The sequence below is a fragment of the Bos taurus genome, chromosome 24 (genome assembly GCF_002263795.3).
Source record: "Bos taurus isolate L1 Dominette 01449 registration number 42190680 breed Hereford chromosome 24, ARS-UCD2.0, whole genome shotgun sequence".
Taxonomy (NCBI): domain Eukaryota; kingdom Metazoa; phylum Chordata; class Mammalia; order Artiodactyla; family Bovidae; genus Bos; species Bos taurus.
The window spans coordinates 21,036,587-21,062,311 of NC_037351.1; the positions used below are offsets into that span (position 1 = coordinate 21,036,587).

General features: G+C 40.4%; 1 protein-coding gene and 1 long non-coding RNA gene across 9 annotated transcripts in view; one reads left to right on the forward strand and one right to left on the reverse strand.

Moving 5' to 3' along the window:
- Window positions 1-7,807: 7,807 nt before the first annotated feature.
- Window positions 7,808-13,095, reverse strand: LOC132343759 (uncharacterized). The gene is made up of 3 exons (XR_009492699.1): window positions 12,344-13,095; window positions 11,374-11,492; window positions 7,808-7,955 (listed from the first exon to the last, which is right to left on the reverse strand). It is a non-coding gene; the product is annotated as an uncharacterized lncRNA (long non-coding RNA).
- A 1,982-nt stretch (window positions 13,096-15,077) lies between these two features.
- RPRD1A (regulation of nuclear pre-mRNA domain containing 1A) overlaps window positions 15,078-25,725 on the forward strand; it is a 68,737-nt gene continuing 58,089 nt past the window's right edge. For 7 of the 8 annotated variants that reach the window (XR_009492657.1, XR_009492658.1, XR_009492659.1 and 4 more), the window contains exon 1: window positions 15,078-15,383. Coding sequence is in view for 5 of the 8 variants with exons in the window: in XM_010818676.4 (XP_010816978.1) it covers window positions 15,233-15,383 (151 nt within the window). In the remaining 3 variants the exon portion in view is untranslated. The remainder of the gene's footprint in view (window positions 15,384-25,725) is intronic. The other variant, NM_001075156.1, reaches the window with a different exon arrangement.

The window sequence follows — 25,725 nt, forward strand, 5'->3', positions numbered from 1 at the left end:
CAAATTTTCCTGTAAAACTTTTGGTAATTTAGTTGTACAATGTACAAATTATTTATTTATACAAGGGTGTGGATGTACAATTATAAATTTTAAGTATATACAGTGAGGTGGGGGAGTTTTATTTTTTTGACTGCACTGTGAAGCATGCGGGATCTTAGTCCCCTGACCGAGAATGGGACCCGCGCCCCTCTGCAGTGGAAGTGTGGATTCTTAACCACTAGACCGCCAGGGAAGTCCTGTCCCATTTAGTATTCTTTATTAATTTTCTGTGGGGCTTCTCAGGTGGCTCAGTGGTAAAGAATCCACCTGCCGATGCAGGAGATGCAGGAGATAGGAGTTCAGTCCCTGAGTTGGGAAGATCCCTTGGAGAAGGAAATGGCAACCCACTCCAGTATTCTTGCCTGGAAAATCCCATAGACAGAGGAGCCTGGTGGGCTACAGTCTATAGAGTCACAAAGAGTTGGACACGACTGAGTGACTGAAGACGAGCACACACGATAAATTTTCTGTACTTGAATTTTACTTTATGATGCCTTTTTTGTGTGTGGTAAAACAAACACATAAATGGTACTGCTTCAACTATTTTTAAGTGGACAGTTCACTGGCATTAAGTACATTTTTACTCTTGTGAAAATATCACCACCACCCATCTTCAGAGCGTTTTCACCACCCTATACTGAAACACTGTATCCATTGAAGAATAATTCCCTATCTTCCCTACCCCCAGCCCTTGGAAACCATGGTCCTACTTTCTGTTTCCATGTATTTGACTATTCTAAGTACACCATATAAATGGAATCATGTGGTATCTGGTCTTCTGAGTCTGGCTTATTTCACCTAGTATAATGTTTTTAATGTTTGTCCATGTTGAAGCATGTGTCAGAGACTCTTTCTTCTTGAAAGGTGAATAGTATCCACTGTATGTATATACCACATTGCATTTAACCATTTGTCCAATGATGTAGTATTGGTTCCATATTTTGTCTTTTGTAAATAATGCTGCTATGAACAAATATCTATTTGAGTATCTGCTTCTGTTCTTTTGAGTATATACACAGAAATGGAATTGCTGAATCATATGTTTAATATTTTAAGGAACCACCATACCATTTTCCACAGCATTTAAAATTTCCGCTAGCAATTTTCCCCACTGACATTTTGTTAAGAGGAAAGGTATATATAAGGGTTCTTTAAAAACAATTTTATTTTATATTGGGGTATAGTTGATTTACAATGTGTTAATTTCAGATGTACACAAAGCGATGCTGTTATACATATATCTATTCTTTTTCAGACTGTTTTCCTACTTAGGTTATTACATAATATTGAGTAGAGTTCCCTGTGCTGGACAATAGAACTGCCATGTTTTTTTAAGCCAAGAATAAATATATTTGCATTGGGGCAAGAATTATATAGTTAAATCATTTTTAAGTTTATGTGTAAAATTCTATGATTCTATTACAACTAATCTAATGGTAAAGAATTCTTATGAACTGATTTACAAAATTAATCATCATTTGCAAAGTTGTTTCTGGGAGAAAATGCCTTCATAGATTCCTTGTGTTGTCTTAGAAAGTTTTTTTTAACTTGGAAATGCCAATACACAGGATATCTAGACTGTATTTAAATCAGTGCAGTAACCTGATTTAATAGAACCAGTCTGCCGCCTTGTGGAATTTTAATGCAATTTCCAGTTTTATAAACAGAAGTGAAAGTGAAGTTGCTCAGTCGAGTCCAACACGACCAGGCTCCTCCGTCCATGGTACATGGGATTTTCCCAGGCAAGAGTACTGGAGTGGGTTGCCATTGCCTAAACAGGATGGCCATAATTTAGAGATGATGCCACTTGCGTTCAATAATTGTTTTGTTTTTCTTAGTGTCAATTTAAAGAACCAGTTTTTAAGATTTATTTTTAATTGGAGCATAATTGCTTTACAATATTGTATTGGTTTCTTCCACATAATAATGTGCTGCTGCTGCTGCTAAGTCACTTCAGTCGTGTCCGACTCTGTGCGACCCCATAGACGGCAGCCCAACAGGCTCCCCCGTCCCTGGGATTCTCCAGGCAAGAACACTGGAGTGGGTTGCCATTTCCTTCTCCAGTGCATGAAAGTGAAAAGTGAAAGTGAAGTCGCTCAGTTGTGTCCAACTCTTAGCGACCCCATGGACTGCAGCCTTCCAGGCTCCTCTGTCCATGGGATTTTCCAGGCAAGAGTACTGGAGTGGGGTGCCATTGCCTTCTCTGATAACAATGTGAATCAACCCTAAATACACATATGTCCCCTCCATCCTGAACCTCCCTCCCACCCCCCAAACCAGCCCACCTCTCTAGGTTGTCACAGAGCACCAGGCTGAGCTCCCTGTGTTATATATACAGCAACTTCCTACTAGCTATCTGTTTTACACATGGTAATGAATATATTTCAATGCTACTCTCTCAATTCGTCCCACCCTTTCCTTCTCCCGCTGTGTCTACAAGTCTGTTCTCTATGTCTGTGTCTCTATTCCCGCCCTGCAAATAAAAAGATCCAGTTTCATTTAACATATCTATATAAGATATATATGAGGATAACTTTGCTAATAAGTTTTGCTAATGGGCAGAAGTATTTGAATTAATATAAAGGTATTTTCTGTTCTTGTTTAGGAGGAATACATAAAACATGGAAATTGAGTGGTCATGGAAAAAGATTCAAATCACTCTTTTACCACATAAGAGATTGCATATTGCAGAACTTCTCATTCTTAAGAAAAAAATGCAATTTAAAAATAAAATTGTCTACAATTTATATGAACTTTGAAAACATTATGCTGAGTGAAATAAGCCAGAAACAAAAGGACAATTTTCTCCTTTTTTATTGTATGGAATTAAAAATTTTTTAAAAATCTCTTCCACTTTATCTTCAGTTCAGTTCAGTTCAGTTGCTCAGTCGTGTCCGACTCTTTGCGACCCCATGAATTGCAGCATGCCAGGCCTCCCTGTCCATCACCAACTCCCGGAGTTCACTCAGACTCACGTCCATCGAGTCAGTGATGCCATCCAGCCATCTCAGACTCTGTCGTCCCCTTCTCCTCCTGCCTCCAATCCCTCCCAGCATCAGAGTCTTTTCCAATGAGTCAACTCTTCGCATGAGGTGGCCAAAGTACTGGAGTTTCAGCTTCAGCATCATTCCTTCCAAAGAAATTCCAGGGCTGATCTCCTTCAGAATGGACTGGTTGGATCTCCTTGTAGTCCAAGGGACTCTCAAGAGTCTTCTCCAACACCACCGTTCAAAAGCATTAATTCTTCGGTGCTCAGCCTTCTTCACAGTCCAATTCTCACATCCATACATGACCACTGGAAAAACCATAGCCTTGACTAGACAGACCTTTGTTGGCAAAGTAATGTCTCTGCTTTTGAATATGCTATCTAGGCTGGTCATAACTTTCCTTCCAAGGAGTAAGCGTCTTTTAATTTCATGGCTGCAGTCACCATTTGCAGTTAGTTGTAAACATTTAGCAAAGGGAAAGTAATTATGAAGTAATAATAGCATTGAGACTTCTCTGGCAGTCTGGTGGTTAAGACTCTGAGCTCCCAATGCAGGGGGCAAGGGTTCAATCCCCAGTCTGGAAAATAAGATCTCATATGTTGCACGGCTCAGCCGAAAAGAAAAAAAAAAAGAATAATAGCATTTATTAAGGTCTGTTGTAGTTCTGAACATAATTCTCTCAGTTCATATAACAACTCTGCAGTATAGACCTGATTAATTTCATACTGCAGATAAGGAAAATGAAGCTCAGTTAAATTCATTGGTGTGACAAAAGTCTCAGCACCATTTGATGCCACAGAAAAGGCTTCAGGTCCTGTCAGTTTCCAAAGCTGAAACATTGGGGGAGTTCTCACTGGGCACACCATCTTAAAAAGGATTTCCTGATCTGTTGTCTGGTGTCCTTTTTTGCCATTTCCTTTGAATTACCTGATTCCACATTAGAGATGTGTCTTGTGTCCTGAACTCTGCAGGGCTGGCTGGCCTCGGATTTTTTCTCCAATTCACAGGAAAGTACGCGGTGCTGAATAGGGAGGCATGACAGAGCGGGGTGATTGCCTGCCAGACAGACTGGGCTTGCTAGGCTGCACCATAAAACACCAGGCTTTGAACAAAGAGGAACCATTCTAGTATTCCAGGACTTGGCCAGAACATACTCTAATGGTTCAAGAGAAACATTGCCAAGCAGGCATGTTCATAGATGTCAGGCCAACATAGTGATGGATCTGAAAGCCATTCTTTCAGCAAATACTTACTGAGCTTTGACTATGATCAGATGCTAGTCTATGTAATATTTTATTAAGTATTGAAACAGACAAAAAAAACCCTCCCCTAATAGAGCTTTCATTCTAGAAGAATAGGCAGACAATAAGATACATAGGTAAATTAAGGCGTGCAGTAGAAGGTGATTTTTTTTTTAAAAAGGGATTATAGCATCAGATATTTCTCCTGAAAAGAAAAGACCAAAGGAAAATATTGCTAAATCTTTCTAGTCAACAAAACATAAAATTGCCAGTCAATTCTCATCCTCATCTTGGCTAAGTAGCAGCATTTGACATAATTGACCATTCCCTTCTAATGCATTCTTTGGATTTCAGGATTCCACACTACTGCTTTCCTCCTATCCCAATGCCTAATATCCTTTGGCTATTTTTAGGTTATTTCTTCTCATTTTCCCAACCTCTAAACACAGGAGTGCCCTGAGACCTTCTCTGTCAGTCTGCACTCATTAGTGAGTTCATGCAGGCTCATGATTTTAAATACTGTATATCACCAAACTCCAAAATTGTAACTCCAGCCCAGACCTCTCCTCTGAACTAGGGCTTCCCTGATAGCTCAGTTAGTAAGGAATCCACCTGTAGTGCAGGAGACCCCGGTTCGATTCCTGGGTCAGGAAGATCCCCTGGAGAAGGGATAGGCTACCCACTCCAGTGTTCTTGGGCTTCTCTTGTGGCTTACCTGGTAAAGAATCTGCCTGCAATGGGGGAGACCTAGGTTCGATCCCTGGGTTGAGAAGATCCCCTGGAGAAGGGAAAGGCTACCCACTCCAGTGTTCTGGCCTGGAGAATTCCATGGACTGCATAGTCCATAGGGTGGCAAAGAGTCAGACACAGCTGAGCGACTTTCACTGTCTTTCTTTCATATCACCAAACTCCAAAATGGAAACTCCAGCCCAGACCTCTCCTCTGAAGTGCAGGCTATTCAGTTGCTTACCCAACATCTTCACTTATAACTGCAAATTTAATATGAATTTCTGTTTCTTCCTCCTTAAGGAACCTGCCTTCCCAGTGTCTTCCCACAGTTAATGACAATGGTCAGCCTTCCACTTTCAGCTCAGGCTGCGAACCCTAATGTCTTCCTTGACTTTTCTCTTTCAAACCTTGCCTTCTTAGTAAATTTGGCCTGTTCTATTTGCCAAATATATCCAGAATCTGCCAGCTTCTCATCCTCAGTGTTTCTAGCCTGGTCTCACTCACCATCATCCTTCACAGGATTATCACAAGTACAGGTTTCTCCTGCTTTTCGGAAAGTTTGAGTTTCGCCACTTTGCTTTTGGGAAAATATCTACTCACTGAAAGAAATCTCAAGAGGATTTTTCGCTTTTATGGAGAAAAAGAGAAAGGCGAAAATAGTGTTTAGCAGCTAGTGGGTTATGGAGGCTGCACCCAAAGCTGGAGAATGGCACTGCCAAACTCCTTCCCTGGGAACTGAGCTACACTCAGCATCTCAGCATCAAGGCACCTGAGCTTTTCACTGTTGGCGTAAGCATCTGTGCTTTATCGCGATTTATTTTTTCCATCATTAGCAAGATGTGTCCTAAGATAATTGCTTTTTCTCCTTCCATCATTTCAGCTTAGAAAAAATTTTATAAGATCACTTTTGCTTACGGATAGCCAGGGAAACCTATGTCCGATCTCTCTCCTAACCCCTTGGTCCAGCCCCCTCAATCTCTTCTTGACATGGAAGCTAGAATGTTGGCTTTTTAAAACTGAAATGTAATAAGACCATGTCCTTTTCCTGTTCAACACTTTCCAACAATTTCGTTTCGCAGAGTAAAAGCCCAGGTCCAGGGCTATGTGACTGCTCTTCCCTCCCCCGCCCTGGTTTACTCTCTGGCCCTCTCCTATGGCTCTCCTCTCTGATCACCCCGCCCTGGTTTTCTCTCTGCCCCTCTCCTATGGCTCTCCTCTCTGATCACCCCACCCTGGTTTCTCTCTGCCCCTCTCCTATGGCTCTCCTCTCTGATCACCCCGCCCTGGTTTTCTCTCTGCCCCTCTCCTATGGCTCTCCTCTCTGATCACCTCGCCCTGGTTTTCTCTCTGCCCCTCTCCTATGGCTCTCCTCTCTGATCACCCCGCCCTGGTTTACTCTCTGGCCCTCTCCTATGGCTCTCCTGTCTGATCACCCCGCCCTGGTTTTCTCTCTGCCCCTCTCCTATGGCTCTCCTCTCTGATCACCCCGCCCTGGTTTTCTCTCTGCCCCTCTCCTATGGCTGTCCTCTCTGATCACCCCACTCCAGCCATATGAGCCCTCCTTGCTGTTTCTTGAGCCACACCAGGCACGCTCCTGTGTTAGCATCATTTCATTTGTTCTTCCGTCAGCTTGACACACCATGAAATAACTGCTTGGCTCCTGTTTTCCCACCTTCAGATTTTCGAGTGTCATCTCAATGAGGCTTTCCCTGGCTGTTTAAAAACTTCTAACTCACATCAACACTCCACCGCGGCCCCACCAACCCCGTTTACTTTTCCCCATGGCACTCAACCCTACACACCAAATAACACTTACATACATGGTTCACTCTTCACCTCCATATAACTTCTATGAGGGGCAGTGATTTCTGTCCATTTTATTCATTGCTCCTCCCCTCGGACCCGGCTCCTATCAGCTGTTCAGTATGTCAGTGTCCTCCAGGTGGGCCATAGTTACACACCCGCAGTTAAACGAGGTGGTTTGCCAGCCTGTTGCAAAGTGGGAGAAAGGGCACCAGGAGAAACTGTGGAGTGACTCCAGTTGTTAGCAAGGACTTAAAGAGCAGTAAGTATATTAGGGATTTGGGAGAGAAGGAAATGGGGCATTGCTCTGGATTGGACGCTGCCCAGAAGCTGTAATAACTCCCTGGTTGGGTATCTTAATGAGTTTTTTCAGGATAGAGGGAAGAGTGCAAACCTAACACTGTAATTGGTAAAATAGCAGCAGCAGTTATATTAACAACGAGAGGGGGGATGTTCAGTTTTTTTTGTGGTTTACACAGTAACCCTATTTTTTATAACTGCTTAGATAAGATTAATGAAGTGATCTGGTTTTTGTTTTGTTTTACCTCATGCTGTCAAGGTCACAGAGTGGTCTAGATTGATGTAGGTGTTCTGTGAAATTGTTTATGTCCATCAAGGAAAATACCTTGTCTATCAGTGAGTGCCAGGCCAATAACTGATGCCACCTAGACATAGCTGAGAGGACCAGACTTGTTCCAAAGGTCAGTGGTTGCTTTTTTCTTATTCAAGCATACATTTTTAAAAATGATTTAATGAGTGAATACAATGATGGTCTTCATATACCTGAAGGGCTGTCACATGAAAGTGAAATAGGCTCATTTAATAAGAATTCAGAGGGTGAAGTTGGGACAATGGGTAAGTCACAGAGTGAGCAAGTTTCCACTCACCATAAAAGCTTTAAAAAAATTGAGGCCCTCAGTAGAAAGAATTCCAGTGACTTGACTTCTGAACGGAGGCTGGAGATATAATGGGTTAGGATGTTATAGACGTGACTAAGGCACTGATTAGAAGCCTGGACTAATTGCCTTTAATTTGTATGAAGCTCTGTTAAGATCTCCCAAAGCTTGCTTGGCCTTCCAATATTCTTCCTATGGAGTTCCCAAGAAGAATCAGACAGTGGCTCCAAGCTGTTCTAGGTCCTTTGAGGATTCAGAGTCTGGAAGTGGAGACAGACAAGGAAGCAAACATCTGCAGTGCATTGCATTCCCTCCTCCCCCCAGCTGCAGTAACCTCTTTGCTATTTTATGTCTCTATGGATTTGCCTGTTCTAGTTACTTATGGGACTTCCCCTGTGGCTCAGGGGTAAAGAATCTGCCTGCTATGCAGGAACTATGGGATTCCCTGGTGGCTCAGATGATAAAGAGTCTGCCTGCAATGCGGGAGACCTGAGTTTGATCCCTGGGTCAGGAAGATCCCCTGGAGGAGAAAATGGCAACCCATACCAGTATTTTTGCCTGGAAAATCCCATGGACAGGGGAGACTACCGGGCTACAGTCCATAGGATTACAAAGAGTCGAACATGACTGAGTGTCTTCACTTTCATGCAGGACCTGCAGGAGATGCTGGTTTGATCCCTTGGTTGGGAAGATCCCCTGGGCTACAGTCCATAGGGTTGCAAAGAGTCGGACACGACTGAGCATCTTCAATTTCATGCAGGACCTGCAGGAGATGCTGGTTTGATCCTTTGGTTGGGAAGATCCCCTGGGCTACAGTCCATAGGGTTGCAAAGAGTCAGACACGACTGAGTGTGTTCACTTTCATGCAGGACCTGCAGGAGATGATGGTTTGATCCCTTGGTTGGGAAGATCCCCTGGAGGAGGACATTGCAACCCACTCCAGTATTCTTCCCTGGCGAATTCCATCAACAGAGGAGCCTGGCAGGCTACAGTCCATAGGGTTGCAAAGAGTCAGACTAAAGCAACTTAGCATGCATGTACAGGTACTTCATATAATTGGAATCATGAAATATTTGTCCTTTGGGTTGGACTTATTTCATTCAGCACATTTTCAAAGTTCACCTGTGTTGTAACATGTATCAGAATTTCACTCCTTTTTATGGTTGAATATTATCACATTGTATGTATATACTACATTTTGTTTGTCCATTGGTCTGTTGAGTCAAGCCAATTTTATTTTATTATTTTTTTATATTTGTTATTTGGCTGCAAAGGTCTTAGTTACAGCACGTAGCATCTTCCTTCATGCATCTTTAGTTGTGGCATGTGGGAGGTTTTTTTTTTTAGTTGCAGCCTGTGCACTCTTAGTTGAGGTATGTGGGATCTAGTTCCCTGAACAGGGATCAATCTCAGGTCCCCTGCACTGGGAGCACAGAGTCTTAGCCACTGGACTACCAGGGAAGTCCCAATTCAAACCAGTTTTGAAAGGAGCTTCTTTATTTGGGGAAGGAAAGGCCAGGTTTTGCAGGAAGGATATTGTTTGCATGATAGATGAATAGAGCAGTGGAAAATGGAATTGTACAGGATTTGGGAAATAATTAGCAAAGTTTTATCACTGCTTGAGGGCTCAAGAACACAGAGAGGGGAGCTGTGGCTGATGGGGCTGCTGGGAATGGCAGAACTGAGTTAATAAGAGCCTTGCATGCCATGCTTAGACTATGACCTTTTTCTTATAGACAAGAGAGACACATTGGAGGTCCGTCCCCTAACTCCAATCAAAGTCTGTTTATTCTATTTATTATTTTTTCTCATTATACAAATATTACATGCTTGTGTTCAAAAAGTCAACCATACTGAAATATAAACATTGGAAAGAAGAGATTACCATTTTCTTACCCATATAGCTAACCCCTATTAAAATTTTGATGTATATCCCATATTAAAACTCACTAGCTGAAGACCACAAGAACCATTTAAAGTTAAAATTAGGTTCATTTAGCTTGCTGCAGCAAGGAAGAGCCCACCCCAGGGAATGTATAGTGATGTGTGGGGATGTATCATTAAGAAGGTATTGGGAAGAGTTTATTACAAGGTCTGAGCTTATGCTGGCAGATTCTAAGGAGTCTTTAGGGAAGGTAGGAAACTGTCTTGGATTGGGTGCTGTCAGGACACAGGGACAATTTGGTAGATCTTTGGTAATTTTTATCTGGACTGCCAAAGGATTAAGATTGGGCAGGAGCTATCATTGGTAAAGAAGCTGTAATCATCCTTGTAGGTGTAAGAGGAAGATTTTAGCCATTTTCATGGCTTCAGTGGGGACTTGTTTCACTACAGTCTCAGAATGGCCTTGTCTGGTTATTGTTTATATCCTGTAAGGCCTAAATTGATGTTTTGTTAGGAACGTTACAGCCTGTGTGCTCAGTCACTCAGTTGTGTCCGACTCTTTGTGACCCTGTGGACTGCAGCTGCCAGGGTCCTCTGTCCATGGAATTTTCCAGGCAAGAATGCTAGAGTGGGTTGCCATTTCCTACTCTAGAACATTACAGCCTAGAGTGAAAATTAATAAAGGTAAACCTCACTAAAGTGGAAAGATTGAGGGCAGGAGGAGAAGGGGATGACAGAGGACGATGGTTGGATGGCATCACCGACTCAATGGACATGAGTTTGAGCCAGCTCCGGGAGATGGTGAAGGGTAGGGAAGCCTGGCGTGCTGCATTCCGTGGGGTCCCAGAGTCGGACACGACGGAGCGACTGAACAGCCCTAAAATGGAGTTGGAAGGCCAGAAGGGGGAGCTCTCACACACCTATCACTGGATCCCCAAAGGAAGAGAGAAACCCTGTCTCTCCAGCAGAAGCCACACTGCTACCACCAGAAGGAGGGGAAATTTTTTGTCCTTGCCTGGCAACAGCCCAGCCAATGATAAAGCCACTATATTTCAAACTCCAGTTTCCTTCAATGGACCTTCTGGTTCTAACAGCTCCTCCCAACTTTCCCTTCTCTGTAAGAGTTTTCACTCTTGTTTTACTGGGCTTCCTTGTGGCATACCACAGTTGTATGCCCTGAAGATCCCCCACAGGGTCACAAGGAGTCAGACATGACTGAAACTATTTAACACATGCAAGCTGTTCCCAAATACACTCATTGTGCTGGTAAAAATAACTGGTGGTTTTTATTGTTTTAGGGTAGCACTAGCTATCAGCTTTCAGATTACCTTTTACTTTCTCAGTTCCCTATTTTAACCCAGGGCAGATGAAGTCAGCCTGCAGGATATTTCACTCTGAAATTCAGATCTACTGTCAAGATTCCATTCATCAGAAGGTTGTTTAGAGAACATTATCTGCTGTTGAACTGAAGTCAGAGCTTCATATTCCTTTTTTAGCAGATGAGCTGTTGGATCAGATGTGACAATGGCTTTATGGCAGTATTTATGTGTATGGGGAAAATATGTGCAGGCCAAAGTACCTGACTTCCTCATTTCTTGTTTTCTGAAACATTTTGGTATTATTAAAGATTCCGGAGAAGCCTATAGAAATGTAAGTACATTTTTCTTTTACGATAATATATATTCTACATTGAGAGGTCAATATTATATCCAGAACAACTCTATTTTGATCATTGCCTGCTCATGTTTATGAAATTTTGAAAAAGTTTCGAAGACTTGGGTGGCATTCACTTACCTTTCCCATTACTTCTCTATGGCAACTTATAGCATCCCCCTTCCTCCACTTTGATGGAGACAGAAACATCCCTTCCCGGGTGTGAAATGACAGGGATGTTAGACTTGTGAATGTCTTGTCTATTGTGGTGTAAGCCATATAAAAAAGTTGTTAGTAGGGAATCCCCTAATGGTCCAGTGGTGGGAACTCTGTGCTTTCACTGCTGGGAGCACAGGTTCAATCCCTGGTGGGGCCACATGGTAAGGCCAAAAAAAAAAAATTGTTATTAATTGAATTTAGGCTTCCCTGGTGGCTTAGTGGTAAAGAATCTGCCTACCAATGCAGGAGACATGGGTTCTATCCCTGGGTCGGGATGATTCCCTGAAGAAGGAAATGGCAACCCACTCCAGTATTCTTGCTTGGGAAATCCCATGGACAGAGAGCCTGGCCGGTTACAATCCATGGGGTCACAAAGAATTGGACACAAATTAGCGACTAAATAACAACACATTGAATTTAGTTAACCAGAAATCAACTGATGGTTGATTCACAAGGCAAAGATACTAGAGGGGATACTGGGTGGCACTCAAAGGAAAGTGGATGCAAACCCAACAGTTAGTTTTATTACGTGTTTTAGCTAAAAGACAAGAAAATCACATTAGGCGTTAGGTATTATACCAAGGACTAACTGAAGATAAAAAGTGGGAAACATCCAGTAGGATGCTTGGAAACATGTCTGTGGGTTGCTGGTGCTCCCTCCATCAAGAGGAGGTTCTATTGTGCTTCCAACATAGAGGGTACAGGTTTGATCCTTGGTCAGGGAACTAAGATCTCACATGCCATGTGATGCAGTCAAAAATTAAAAAAAAAAAAAAAAAAAAGTAGAGTCTATGTCCTACTCCCATGAATGGGAGTGGGCTTTGACTGTGTTGTCTAATAGAAAAGATAGAAGCAACTTTGTGTGACCTCCAGTTGCCCCTGGGACACTCACTCTAGGAGACTTCTGCAGTCCTCTAAGAGATCTGCATATCCTGGGGTTGCCATGTGGAGAGATCATGTGAAGATGAAGGAGGGAGGGAGGGAGGGAGGGAGGAAAGTGGGGAAAGAGAGAGAGGTGAAGAAGAGGAAGAAGGAGAAGAGGAGGAGATGAGAAGATAAGAAAAGAGAGAGAAGGGAGAAGAGATGGATCTGAAGGCCCTAGCTCTTTCATTTCCCAGTGGTTTGAGTCCAGGCATCAAACATGAGCAAAGAATCCTTTGAGGTGACTCTAGCCACAATCTGACTGTGACCTCATAAATGCTAACTGACCTTGGTCATTCCTCAGGTTTTTGAGCTAAAATAAAATGATTGTTATTGTTTGAAAAGTCACTCTTTTGGGATGGTTTACTATGCTTCACGAGACAACTGGAACAATGAATTGATATCGTGTAACTTGATACCAGCACTTGCTTAGGTCCTTTTTATTGAATTTTTCTCTGATCGTCTTCATAACCTAAAAGCTCCTGGTCTAAAATTATATAGAAGCTGGCTAGGTGACTGGTGAAGACAGTAGCCATGCAAACCTTTTGGTGATAAGATTGAACAGCTTTCCCTCATTTATTATATTTAGTACTATTATCAGAATAGAGGAGAGTAATATATTGTATAAAGGATTAATTTGTAATAACCTGAGAGCATTGAAAAAATCTCTCTACTCTTTCAGTTCATAAAATGTATTACATGTTATCATTTGACAAGAACATTCAAATCTGGAAACTTGTAAGTGAAATCTTTTGTACCCTGTTACTGTATGTCTTTGTATACGAACATCAGTATGCTTCTTTTAACTGGAGAAATACACCATTGAACATAAGTTTATTAATGATTTACATATACAGAGCATAAGGAATTATAGCTATCATGTTCTAATAACTTAAAATAGAGTATAATCTACAAAAATGCTGAGTCACTATTTGTACGTCTGAAACTAATATAGTAAATCAACTACACTTCAATTAAAAATAAAAAATTTTTAAGTAAAAAAAAAACACAAAATTTAACTTAAGACAACTTTTTTAGCTTGTAAGTTTTCTTTTATCCTAAGTTTGGTAAACATAAGAGCCCTCATAACTGTTTGGATCCATTACAATGTGGAGAATGTGAAATAAATGTAGTCATTGCTATTAGGTTTCTTTTTTTTTTTTTTACTGAAATAAAATGCACATAACAAAATTAACCATTTGAAAACATACATTAATTGCATGTAGTACATCTTTGGGCTTCCATGGTGGCTCAGACAGTAAAGAATCAGCCTGCAATGCAGGAGACCTGGGTTTGACCCTAGGTTGGGAAGATCCCTTGGAGGGGAATGGCTATCAACTCCAGTATTCTTGCCTGCAGAATTCCATGGACAGGGGAGCCTGGCAGGCTAAGTCCATGAGGTGGCAAAGAATTGGACACGACTGAGTGACTAACACTAACATACATCTACAATGTTTTGCAGCCCCTGCTTCAAATAAATAGGTCTATTTGATGCCTACTTGGTGGAAAGTTCTTAAGCAGTGCTTCTCAAAACATGGCTTAGGCATTCCTGTGGTTTCTTATGTACCTTCTTTTTTTGCATTCATATTTAGAATATGACAGTATCTCCTCTTCTCTTTTGTGATGTATCATAATTCAGACAAATGCTATGTCAAAATGTGCTAAATTAATTATGAGAATTCTGAAATTAGTTTTTAATTCTGTAAGTAATACATGAATATGTTCTTGTAAAAGATGAAAACAATTCAGACAGAGCTTAAGGGTGCCAATTCTTATCCTGTCTTTACAACACTATTACTGCAATGTGTATTTTTCTAGACCTTCTTGCCATGCCTTTACATACTTATGAATTCTTATAAAATATACATTTTTATAAAAGAAACAGTATTCTGTATCTTTTCTTTTGCAACTTAAAAAAACCCAATCCACCACTGGATTTATAAATCTTTTAAACTACTGCATGTATTCTGTAATATGAACTATCACAAATAATTTAGCCATTTATTTAAAGTCCCAACCCCTCTCTGTTACGGAGCTGGACCACACAACGCCTGGTGTTCAAGGGATTTTTAATTACCCCTTTGGAGACATAGTTTCTCCCAGAAGAAAGGTTCTAGGCCTGGCAAACATGCTGGTGTTTTCCTAGCATTGATAGCAGTTAGGGAAATCGCAGGGTCACAAGAAAGGTGTATAATAAAATGGATTATATCACGCCATATTATCTTCCAAAGTGGCTGTACTAAATTTAAACACCTATGAGGCGATTTTAAATATCCCTTGGAAAAGAGAGCTTCTCCTAGGAGGAGGTTGGCCAACCCCGCCCCGCCTCCCGCCCAGACCCGCCCCGCCTCCCGCCCAGACCCGCCCCGCCTCCCGCCCAGACCCGCCCCGCCTCCCGCCCAGACCCGCCCCGCCTCCCGCCCAGACCCGCCCCGCCTCCCGCCCAGACCCGCCCCGCCTCCCGCCCAGACCCGCCCCGCCTCCCGCCCAGACCCGCCCCGCCTCCCGCCCAGACCCGCCCCGCCTCCCGCCCAGACCCGCCCCGCCTCCCGCCCAGACCCGCCCCGCCTCCCGCCCAGACCCGCCCCGCCTCTTCAGCACTATCCTCAGTCCCGCCCCTTCCGCTAGGAGTTCCCGCCTCTCGGCCGCGCCTGGTTGAGGGGCGGGGCATCGGTCAGCCGTGACGTCACTGCCGGCTGGACGCCATCTTGCTGGTTTGCGGCCGGTGTTGGATGTGGCGGCAGTGGTGGTGAGGGCGTGGGGAAGGGTGGGGTGAGGAGGCGAGGCCGCGGCGGGGGCGGCGAAAGTCTCCTCCGCTCAGCCTCACCGCGTGGGACGGCGCAAACGCGGTGCCGGAGGGATGTCCGCTTTCTCCGAGGCGGCGCTGGAGAAGAAGCTGTCGGAGTTGAGCAACTCGCAGCAGAGCGTGCAGACCTTGTCCCTGTGGCTCATCCACCATCGCAAGCACTCGCGACCCATCGTCACCGTGTGGGAGCGGGAGCTGCGGAAAGGTGAGTCGGCCGCTCTTCGCCCCCCGGCCTGTTCCCTGGAGCCTCCGGGACCCCCCTCCTCGCGCTCCTTGCGATCCCCACTCCCCCAGCGACCCCAGCCCCCGGGTGCCCCGCACCGCCCCTAACCCGGCGCCCCGGGCTCCCTGGCGTCGGTGGGCTGCCGGCGAGGAGGAGCGGCGTGCACCGCGCTTCCTGCGAAGCGATGTTTAGTAGGTGTTGTTGGATAAGATATAAAGGATTAGTGCTACTGTTTAACGTGGAAACAGTAGCCAGGGGCTCAGGACTCCGCTACTAATTACACTCAAATTTAGCAGTGAGGTTTTTTCTTTCATTGTGTACAGTCTAATGGAGGATAGGGGGAAGGGCAAAATTGGGAAGTATGGAAATTAAAAGATTGTTATGGGGTTGGGAAATAATTTTATTTCTATAACACAAAACTCAATCTTGTAAAATCAAGAGAGGAATCAGTTTCTAGACTGGGGGAGTCTAAAATAAGATGCATGATGTAATGGAAAGAATCCTGAATTTGTGGATTTTAGAGGATTGTAGATTTTAGGAGGACCTGGATTAGGGAGATTTCTTAATTTCTGGATTGCAAGTGCCTTACCTGAAAATGTATTAGTTAAGTGATCTAAGGTACTTTCTTGCTATATTATTATACGTCTTTAGGGTAGTGACTTTATTTTACAAAGCATTGGATAGTGCTTCTGTAAGTGAAGTTAACTTTTTTCCAGCTGAAGTCTGCTGTCACTAAAATATCTAGAAGAATCATTTCATTACTGCAGAGCAAATTTATCCAGGAGAACTGATTGTATGATGGTGCGACTGAAAATTAAAATATTTGATCTGCTTAATCTGGATTTATACCTTAATTCTTAATTCATTGGATAAAGAGAGTAGACTCTTCATTGTTGTTTCAGGCATCCTGATGTACCTGATATTATTTTTTAAGCATTTAGCAAACAGTTATTAATCAAATAGATGCTTGTGTACTGATCCATATGAAAGCCATATGTTGTATTAATACCATATCCAAATTGTTTATATAGAATGGAGACAAGCTGTGATTTTCTTGTGTATTTGCTTGTTGTTAATTACTTAGAAAAAACTGATGTAGAGTCCTGTTTTTCACTTCATATGTTGAATGTGTGTGTATTGGCCCTCATGGAGAAGTTCAGTTGTGAGTGGCCAAAAGGGTTTGAGAAACAGATATGAATGTCTGGAAAATAGCTCTGAACTTTGAGAAGGCAGGAATTATCTTTGCTTATCAACCTTACTAGATATGAAAATCAGCAACAGTTTTATATTGTTTATGTGGGAGGGGAGGGAGAAAGAGCAAAAGGATTGTTACCCAGACTATTCTTAAGAACTACCACAGATCAGTAGAAAAGTGGCCATACTGTTAAAGGCATTTCACATGAGCAGAAACCTGAAAGACCAGTAAATGATACTCATCTTACTAATCAAGAAGACATAAATCAATGAAGTACTACATTAGACCGTTTGGTTTGCAGAGTTTAAAATATAACAGAGAATTCCCTGATGATCCAGTGGTTAGGCCCCAAAGCTTTCACTGTGGGAATCGGGGAGAGTATTGAGTTTGATCCCTAGTCAGGGTACTTAAGGAGAAGGCGATGGCACCCCACTCCAGTACTCTTGCCTGGAAAATCCCATGGATGGAGGAGCCTGGTGTGCTGCAGTCCATGGGGTTGCGAAGAGTCGGAAGCAACTGAGCGACTTCCCTTTCACTCTTCACTTTTCACTTTCATGTATTGGAGAAGGAAATGGCAACCCACTCCAGTGTTCTTGCCTGGAGAATCCCAGAGACGGGGGAGCCTGGTGGGCTGCCGTCTATGGGGTCACACAGAGTCGGACACGACTGAAGTGACTTAGCAGCAGCAGCAGGGAACTTAAGATCCTGCAAACTGAGAGAGCATGGCCCCGCAAAATGTATGACAATGCCAAGGATTGGGGAGGAGGACAGGAGACAAGAACTCTCTTACACTGCTGATCCTAGCTGTGAAAAAGGAGATGAACTTAGTAATCTCTAATGAAGTTGAAGGTATATGTCCTTTGACCTACTAGTTCTATGAATATATCCTGGAGACTCAATAAATTATTGTAGCCTGTTAATAAAAATAGGTAAACAGTATAGACATCTCATTAGAGTATGGACAAATGTATTTTTACATTCATACAATATTAATATAATACAGTTTTCATGAATTAACTAGATCTACATGAAACAATATGATTGAATTATAAAACAACAAACAAGCAAAATGTTGAGCTAAGAAAGCAAGGTGCAGACCATTATGCCATATAGTGAAAGTTTGAAAACATGCTTGACCCCCATAGGCCAAGATAGTGGGAAAGAGGAAATGAAAACAGATCTGTGTAGCTAATGGTACGTATATTTGAAACAGTTTTTGAAACACGGGGGGAAATGATAAGATACCCTGTTAGCTGAGTTTGGGAATGTTTTCATAGGTTTAAATATTCCATAAATAGAATAAATTAAAGGCATATAAATAGATGCTTTAGGGGAGAGAAGTGTTGGGTGTTGATGGTGAACATAGAAATGATGATAATTGTGGAGGTGATGACGCTGCTGCATTTTTCAGTCTGATGTGGGATTTTCTGCCAAGTGTTTCCTTTCTGTGACATGATCGTGCCTTTGTAGGTCACACATAACCTTTATCTCCTCCCTGTTCTCTGCAGTTTTGTTTATCAACTTTAGGATCCTTTGTTTCCTTTAGTATAATGATGATGACGGTAATTTACTGAGTATCAGGCATTGTTTTAGACATCTTACTGTGATACCTTGAATCACATTATCTCTGCAGAATAAGTATTTTTGAAAGGATTGATCAAATTTGGAATGTCAAGAAATAAACTAAGGAAAATTAGTTGAACATTTTGTATTAAGCTTGGCATTTTTTAGTTTCTTGAAGTGGTTAAATGACATTGGTAGAGAAAAGTACTGATCAAAATGTAAGAACAAGTAGGTGAAATGCTATGTCAAATGCAGTTATGACAATTTCCCCTGCCTGTCTGCTTATCTTTGTCTCCCTGAAAGAAAGATAATTTCTTTTTGAAGAGATGTACCCCAGGGCCCTTAAGAAGAAAAAAGTAGCTATATCCTTGATACATACAACACAATGTAACCAAAAACAGAAGTGAGCATTTTGTTGTTTTGTAACAGGTCTGTTGAGATATAATTACCAAAATAATTAGAGCTCTATTGAGATACAATTAACCTACCCTACAAGCATTACTAAGAACAGAGCCAGTGGAGGTGTTGGAATTGCAGCTGAGCTATTTCAAATCCTAAAAAATAATGCTGTGAAAGTGCTGCACTCAGTGTGCCAACAAATTTGGAAAGCCCAGCCATGGTCACAGGACTAGAAAGTGTCAGGTTTTCATTCTAATTCCAAAGAAGGGCAATATAGAAGAATGTTCAAGCTACCATAGAATTGCGCTCATTTCACATGCTGGCAAGGTAAAGCTCAAAGTCCTTCCAGCTAGGCTTCAGCAGTGTAAACTAAGAACTTCAGATGTACAAGCTGAATTTAGAAAAGGCAGAGGAACCAGAGATTAAATTGCCAACATCCGCTGGATCATAGAAAAAGCAAGAGAATTCCAGAAAAACATCTATTTTTGCTTCATTGACTACACTAAAGCCTTTGACTGTGTGGATCACAACAAACTGTGGAAAATTCCTAAAGAGATGGAAATGCCAGACCACCTTACTTGCCTCCAGAGAAACCCATATGCAGGTCAAGAGGCAACAATTAGAACCAGACATGAAACAAGGGACTGGTTCAAAATTGAGAAAGGAGTACATCTAGGCTGTTTATTGTCACCCTGCTCATTTAATTTATATGCAGAGTACATCATGTGAAATGCCAGGGTGAATGAAGCACAAGCTGGCATCAGGATTGTGGGGAGAAATATCAGTAACCTCAGATATGTACATACCACCACCCTTATGGCAGAAGTGAAGGGAAACTAAAGAGCTTCTTGGTGAAAGTGAGAGTGAAAAGGCTGGCTTAAAACTCAACATACAAAAAACAAAGATCATGGCTATAAGAAACCTAGCCAGTGTATTAAAAAGCAGAGATAATACTTTGCTGATAAAGGTTAGTATAGTCAAAGCTATGGTTTTTCCCCTTAGTCTATGTACACATGTAAGAGTTGGACCATAAAGAAGGCTGAATGCCAAAAAATTGATGCTTTCAAATTGTGGTGCTGGAGAAAATTCTTGAGAAGTCCATGGACATCAAGGAGATCAAACCAGTCAATCTTAAAGGAAATCAACACTGAATATTCATTGAAAGGACTGAAACTGAAGCTCCCATACTTTGGCCACCTGTTTTGAAGACCCGACTCATTGAAAAAGAGCCTGATGCTGGGAAAGGTTGAAGGCAGAAGGAGAAGCAGGGAGCAGAGGATGAGATGGTTAGATAGCATCACTGTCTTAATGGATATGAATCTGAGCAAACTTCGGGACGTGGTGGAGGACAAAGGAGTCTGGCGTGCTGCAGTCCATGGGATCACAAAGAATCGGACTTAACTTGGTAACTGAACAACAGCAGCAATTGTTTTAGAATTTTTAAAAATACAGTTAATATGCTATAGCATGTAGAAAGCTTTTAATGATTAAGAATAATTTCACTTTATATATTTATAATTGATGCCTTAAAATATGTTTTCTGCCATCACTATGCTGATGATTCAGTAATTTTTTTTTCTTTTTTAGCAGTCTAAATGTCACTGAATGGTATTTCTTGAGCACATCAAACATGTACAAAACAAGTTTATCATCTTTCCCCACTCTTGTCCCACTTCCCTGTTACTCTTCCTATATTTCCTGTTTCAGTGAAAGGAATTACTGTCTGCTAGTTGCCTAAACTCAGAACTTAAAGGTTGTCTTGATACCTTTCTTCATACATGCCCCACCTGCAACTTTTTAAATTACTGTTTTAGCAGTATTTTTGTGTGTGTCCTATCCCACCCTACTGCCTAACTCCTCATCTTTTTTGTTGTTGTTGTTAATATTTATTTATTTGTCTTCATTAAGTCTTAGTTGTGGCATACAGAATCTTTTGTTGCAGGGCTGGGCTTCTCTCGTTACGATGGAAGGACTCTAGAGCACACAGGCTTGGTTGTTACCGTACGTGGGCTTAGTTGCCTCACACCATGTGGTAGGTCCCCCACCAGGAATCAAACCCGTGCCCCTGCATTGGAAGGTGAATTCTTAACCAGTGGACCACCAGGGAAGTCCCGTCCACCTCTTTTACTAGCACTCTTGCAGTAATTTTACTTCTAGGTATGTATTCACAAGAATTGAAAGCAGGTTTTCAGACGAATACTTTACAAGAATACTCATAGCAGTACAATTCACAATACCCAAAAGGTAAAAACGGCCTGACTGTCCATTATTGCATGAATAGATTTATGTGGTATATCCATGCAAAGAAATATTATTCTGCCATAAAAAGGAATGAAATGCTGATTCATGTACAATGTGGGTGAACCTCAAAAACATGTGAAGTGAAATTTATATGAAATATCCAGATGAATCCACAAAGAGAGAAAGTCATTGCCAGAGACTCGGGGAGAAAGGAATGGGAAATGAATGACTTGAATGGGTATGAGGTTGTCTTTGAGGGTGACAAAAGTGTTTTGGAATTAGATATAGGTGATGGTTGCACAACTGTATGATAAATGTCCCTGGGTTATATACTTTAACGTTGTTAATTTAAACTTACATGAATTTCCTCTCAACTCAGAAAAGATAAAGGGAATTCCCCAGCAGTCTAGTGGTTAAGACTGCACTTTCATTGTTTTGTGTGTGTGTGTGTGTGTGTCTGTGTGTGTGTATTCACCTGAATAGTCAGGGAACTTTCACCTATTTTATTTAGGTTTTCATTTATTCAAATTCCAACCAGAAGTTAAATACAATTGGAAGCACTAAGTTTTACTCCAAAAGAGTAGGATCATTCAGATTTACTCCAATAAAAGTATGCAACCCTTAAGCAAAGCTTTTCTTCATTTAAAGAAAAATAAAACAAACAAAAAAACTATACAGTAGTCTTTCCTTATGTTCATTGCACAAAATGAGTTCTGCTTTTAGAACTTTGACACTCAATGGTGTTTTTTTCCCTCCCCGCACAATTTAAGATCCCAACTTTAATAACTTTTCTACATCAAAAAAGCCCTAAGTTTTCTTTTAGGATGGTGTAAAAACCAGTATTTCTGCACAGTTCTGCACTTACATTGTTGAAGGTCCAGGTTTGATTCCTGATGGGGAACTAAGATCCCACAAACTGCACAGTGTGGCCAAAATAAATAAAATAAAAATTAATAAAAAAGATTAAGAAAGATAATTTAACACTTTTTTGTATGTCTTTATGTTGTCTTCACGAACTACATTTTGTATATGTTGTGTGCGCATCGTAAGATTTTTAGGAACTTCTGACGTGTTAAGGCCAATAATGAACTCCAGTTACAAACATTGACCTGTTTGAGGAAGACTTGGAAAAATTTCCAGCTTTTTCAGTCTGTCATATTATTCTGCTCTTCCCATATGTATCCATTCTTAGAGAAGTGGTTCTGAAAGTGTGGTCACTAGATTCCCTTTGGTGGATCACCAAGACCCTTTTAGGAAGCATGAGAGACAAGGTAAAAATTATTTTCAAATGCTACTAAGATATTCTCTCTTTCACAGTTCTTTTCGCTGTGTTAGTATGTTCTTTGATGGTGTAAAAGGAAAGGTGAGTGAAAACTGGTAGTGCCTAATCATTAATCAAGGCAGAGGCACCAGACTGTACCAGTAATCATTGTATTTTTCAAACTGCATGTTCACAGTTAAAAATGTCACTTTCCTGACTATGCTCATCACAGTAGCTCAGCTTACTGATTTTGTTAAATCTTGACCCTTGTGTGTGAGTGTGTCTGTGTGTGTGCTTGGGCTTTTTTCATTATGGTAAAATATATGAAACATACAACTTAACACTTTAATCTTTTTTTCCCCTCTTTATTTTAGTAAAATATACATAATGTTAATTTACCGTTTTAACCATTTTTTAAGTGTACAGTTAAGTCCATTCACACTGTTTTGCAACTGTCATCACCATCCTCCTCCAGAACTTTTTTCATTTTCCCAAACTGAAACTCCATTCTCATTAAACAGTAATTCCCTATTCTCTCCCATCCCTGGCAACCACCCATACTTCTGTGAGTATGAATTTGGCCACTCTGGGTTGGCTCATTTAAGTGAAATCATGGAACTTATTCTTTTGAGAGTGCTTTTTTTAACTTAACATAATTTTCAAGGTTCATCCAGGCTGTAGCATGTGTCAGACGTTTTTCCCTTTTTAAGAGCTAAATAATAGTCTTGTATCTATATACCAGATTTTAGTTAAGCATCTGTTGATGACAGTAGAGTTGCTTCCAGTTTTTGGCTATTGTGAGCAACACTGGTATGAACATGATTGTACGAATATCCGTGTTTGAGTCCCTTCTTCAGTTCTTTTGAGTATGTGCCTAGAAGTGAAGTTGGTAAATCGTGTAATTCTGTGTTTAGTTTTTGAGGAACAACTGTACTGTTTTCCACACTGACTGTGCCATGTGATGTTGCCACTTGCAGTGCGCCAGGATTCCAGTTTCTGCACATCTTCATCAGTACACATTATTTTCTGTTTGTTTGCTTGTTTTGAAAAAAGACATTCTAATGATTATAGAGTAGTATCTGTGGTTTAATTTTCACTTCCATAATGACTAGTGAAGACTATATATACAGGTGTTTGTTTCTGGGCTCTTGATTCTATTTTGTTGGTCTATACGTCTGTCCTTATGCCTATACTATACTATTTCTGATTACTATTGTTTTCTCTTAAGTACTGAAATCAGGAAATAGTCTTTTAACTTTAATTTTCTTTTTAAAGATTGTTTTGGCTATTTAGGATCAGTTGGAAATCTATATGAATTTTAGGATGGGTTTTTTGATTCCATTCAATTTGTAGGTTGCTTTGAATATGGTTATCTTAGTAGTATTAAATCTTTCAATCCATGAAAATGAGATATATTTCAATTTATTTGTATCTTTTATTTCTTGTTATGGTTTTCAGTATACAAGTCTTATACCTGTTTGGTTAAATTTACTCCTAAATATTTTATTCTTTTTGATAAAATTATAAATAGAATTCTTAGTTTATTTTTTCTATTGTTCATCGTTAGTTTATAGAAATGCAATTCATTTTTGAATGTTTTATATTCTGCAAGTTTGCTGAATTCATTTATTAGCTGTAACAGTTTTTTGTGGACTCATTAGGGCTTTACAACAAGTAACATCGATGAACAGAGATAATTTGACTTCTTTGCTTCTAATTTAGATCTTATTTCTTTTTCTTGCCTGATTGCTCTCACTAGAAGTTCCAGTAGTATGTTGAATAAAAGTGGTGAAAGTGAGCATTCTTCTCTTTTTCCAGATTGTAGGGGGAAAGCTCTCAGTGTTTGACTAGAGAATCGCATTAGATGTGATTACATGTCTTTTAAATAATCTGTATAACAAAATGAGAAGTATACATGAAGTTCTGTATACTGCACATTCTGGAGGAAATACACCTGTGTGATTGCGTTCTGAGCTAAACCAGCTGCTTTTTTCATGGAATACCATTTTATTTGAAAAAACTGACTGACGAGAGAAACTGTGATTATTGAGACATGGATATTTGCCACATGTTTTCTCAAAATGACTGTAATGAATCTGTTTACTCAAGAAAGACAACTGACAGTATTTGTTGCCCATTATACAATTTTCAAGCAGAAATTAGAATTTTGGAAAACTTAATGTGCCGTCTTGAGCCTGACACCTTCTCAGTGCTTTTAAACACTTTTCCAATGAAATCAGTAGTGATACTTTTGAAAATGTAATTTTTAAAAATAATTACCTAATAAAATGTTGAGCTTTTGGAATGCTTTTATAACTCAGCAAACCAGTGTTTATCAAGAAACTAATTTGTGATTTACAAAATGATAATGTAAGTCAAAGATCCATTCAAAGAGCATGGTAGCTTAAAGTATTTTAATGTAAGAGAGTTTTAGAAGTTCGCTAATATGTTTTTAGATTCCATGTTGCAATTTAGAATCTTTCTGAAAACTATAGCTTTTTGGATTTCGGTGTAGTTTCAAAGAATATCCGAAACTATCTGTAACTGTTGAGACAGTTTGCTCTTACCAAGTTTATCTGGGTGTGGTCTGCTTTTTTTCATTGCTTTCAGTAAAACAATGTATTGTAGTGTATTCTATAGGGAGACATGAGAATCCATCTGTATTCTGTTGAGGTGGAGATTTGCAAAAATGTAAAACAGTATGACTCACCTAAGATTTTGGGGGAGAAATGTATTTTTTAAACAAATGCTATTTGTGTTAACATGTAATTTTAAAGATTATGTTAAGAATTCCTCTGTTTTAATTTTTAATAAGGTACATATTGATGGGTAGAAGAGCATAATGGGATTCTGAGACCAGAAAGTTTGAGAGCTGTTTTCAGATTAACAGAGACCATGAGTTCTTCATATTAATTTTATTTTAGCTCATCTTGCCTAATTCAGTGTAGTAATTGTTTTCATTTTTAAAACTGTAGCTTTCAGATTCTTTTGAAGTAACTGAAATTGATATTAATGTCTATAAATAAATATGTAGAGTGAACACTGGATTTTCTTCTAACCACCCACTTCTGGAAGTGCTGGTGTAGTAATTTTTTAGCCCCCAAACATGACATTTTTAAAAATAGTGTTTATTTTTCTATAATTATAGATTCATAGTCAGTTTTAAGAAACAATACAGAGAGATCCTGCTTAGCTACTGCCAGCTTTCACCAATGGTAATATCACGGACAACTAGTTTTTAAAAAAAAAACTCTGATATTATAGATCCTGCAAAACATCACAGCTGTGGTATTGACATTGATACAGTCAAAATATGGAACATACTCATCACCACGAGCAACCCCTCGTGTTGCCTTTTAGCTACATCCACCTCAATCCCAACACACCCTTGTTTAATCCTAGTTGATCAAATTTTTCTTTATAAATTATGTTTTTAGTGTCAGGTTTAAGAACTCTGATTAGACCTGTTTTTCCAAAGAGCTTTTTCCCCAGTGTTTTGTTGAAAAATATTTATACTTTTGCATTTAAGTCCATAATCCATTTTGAGTTAATTTTTTATAAGGTGTAAAATTTAGATCAAGGTTTAAATGATCTAGTATCATTTGTTGAAAAAGCAGACTATCGTTCCTTTATTGAATTGCTTTGCTCCTTTGTCAAAATTGACT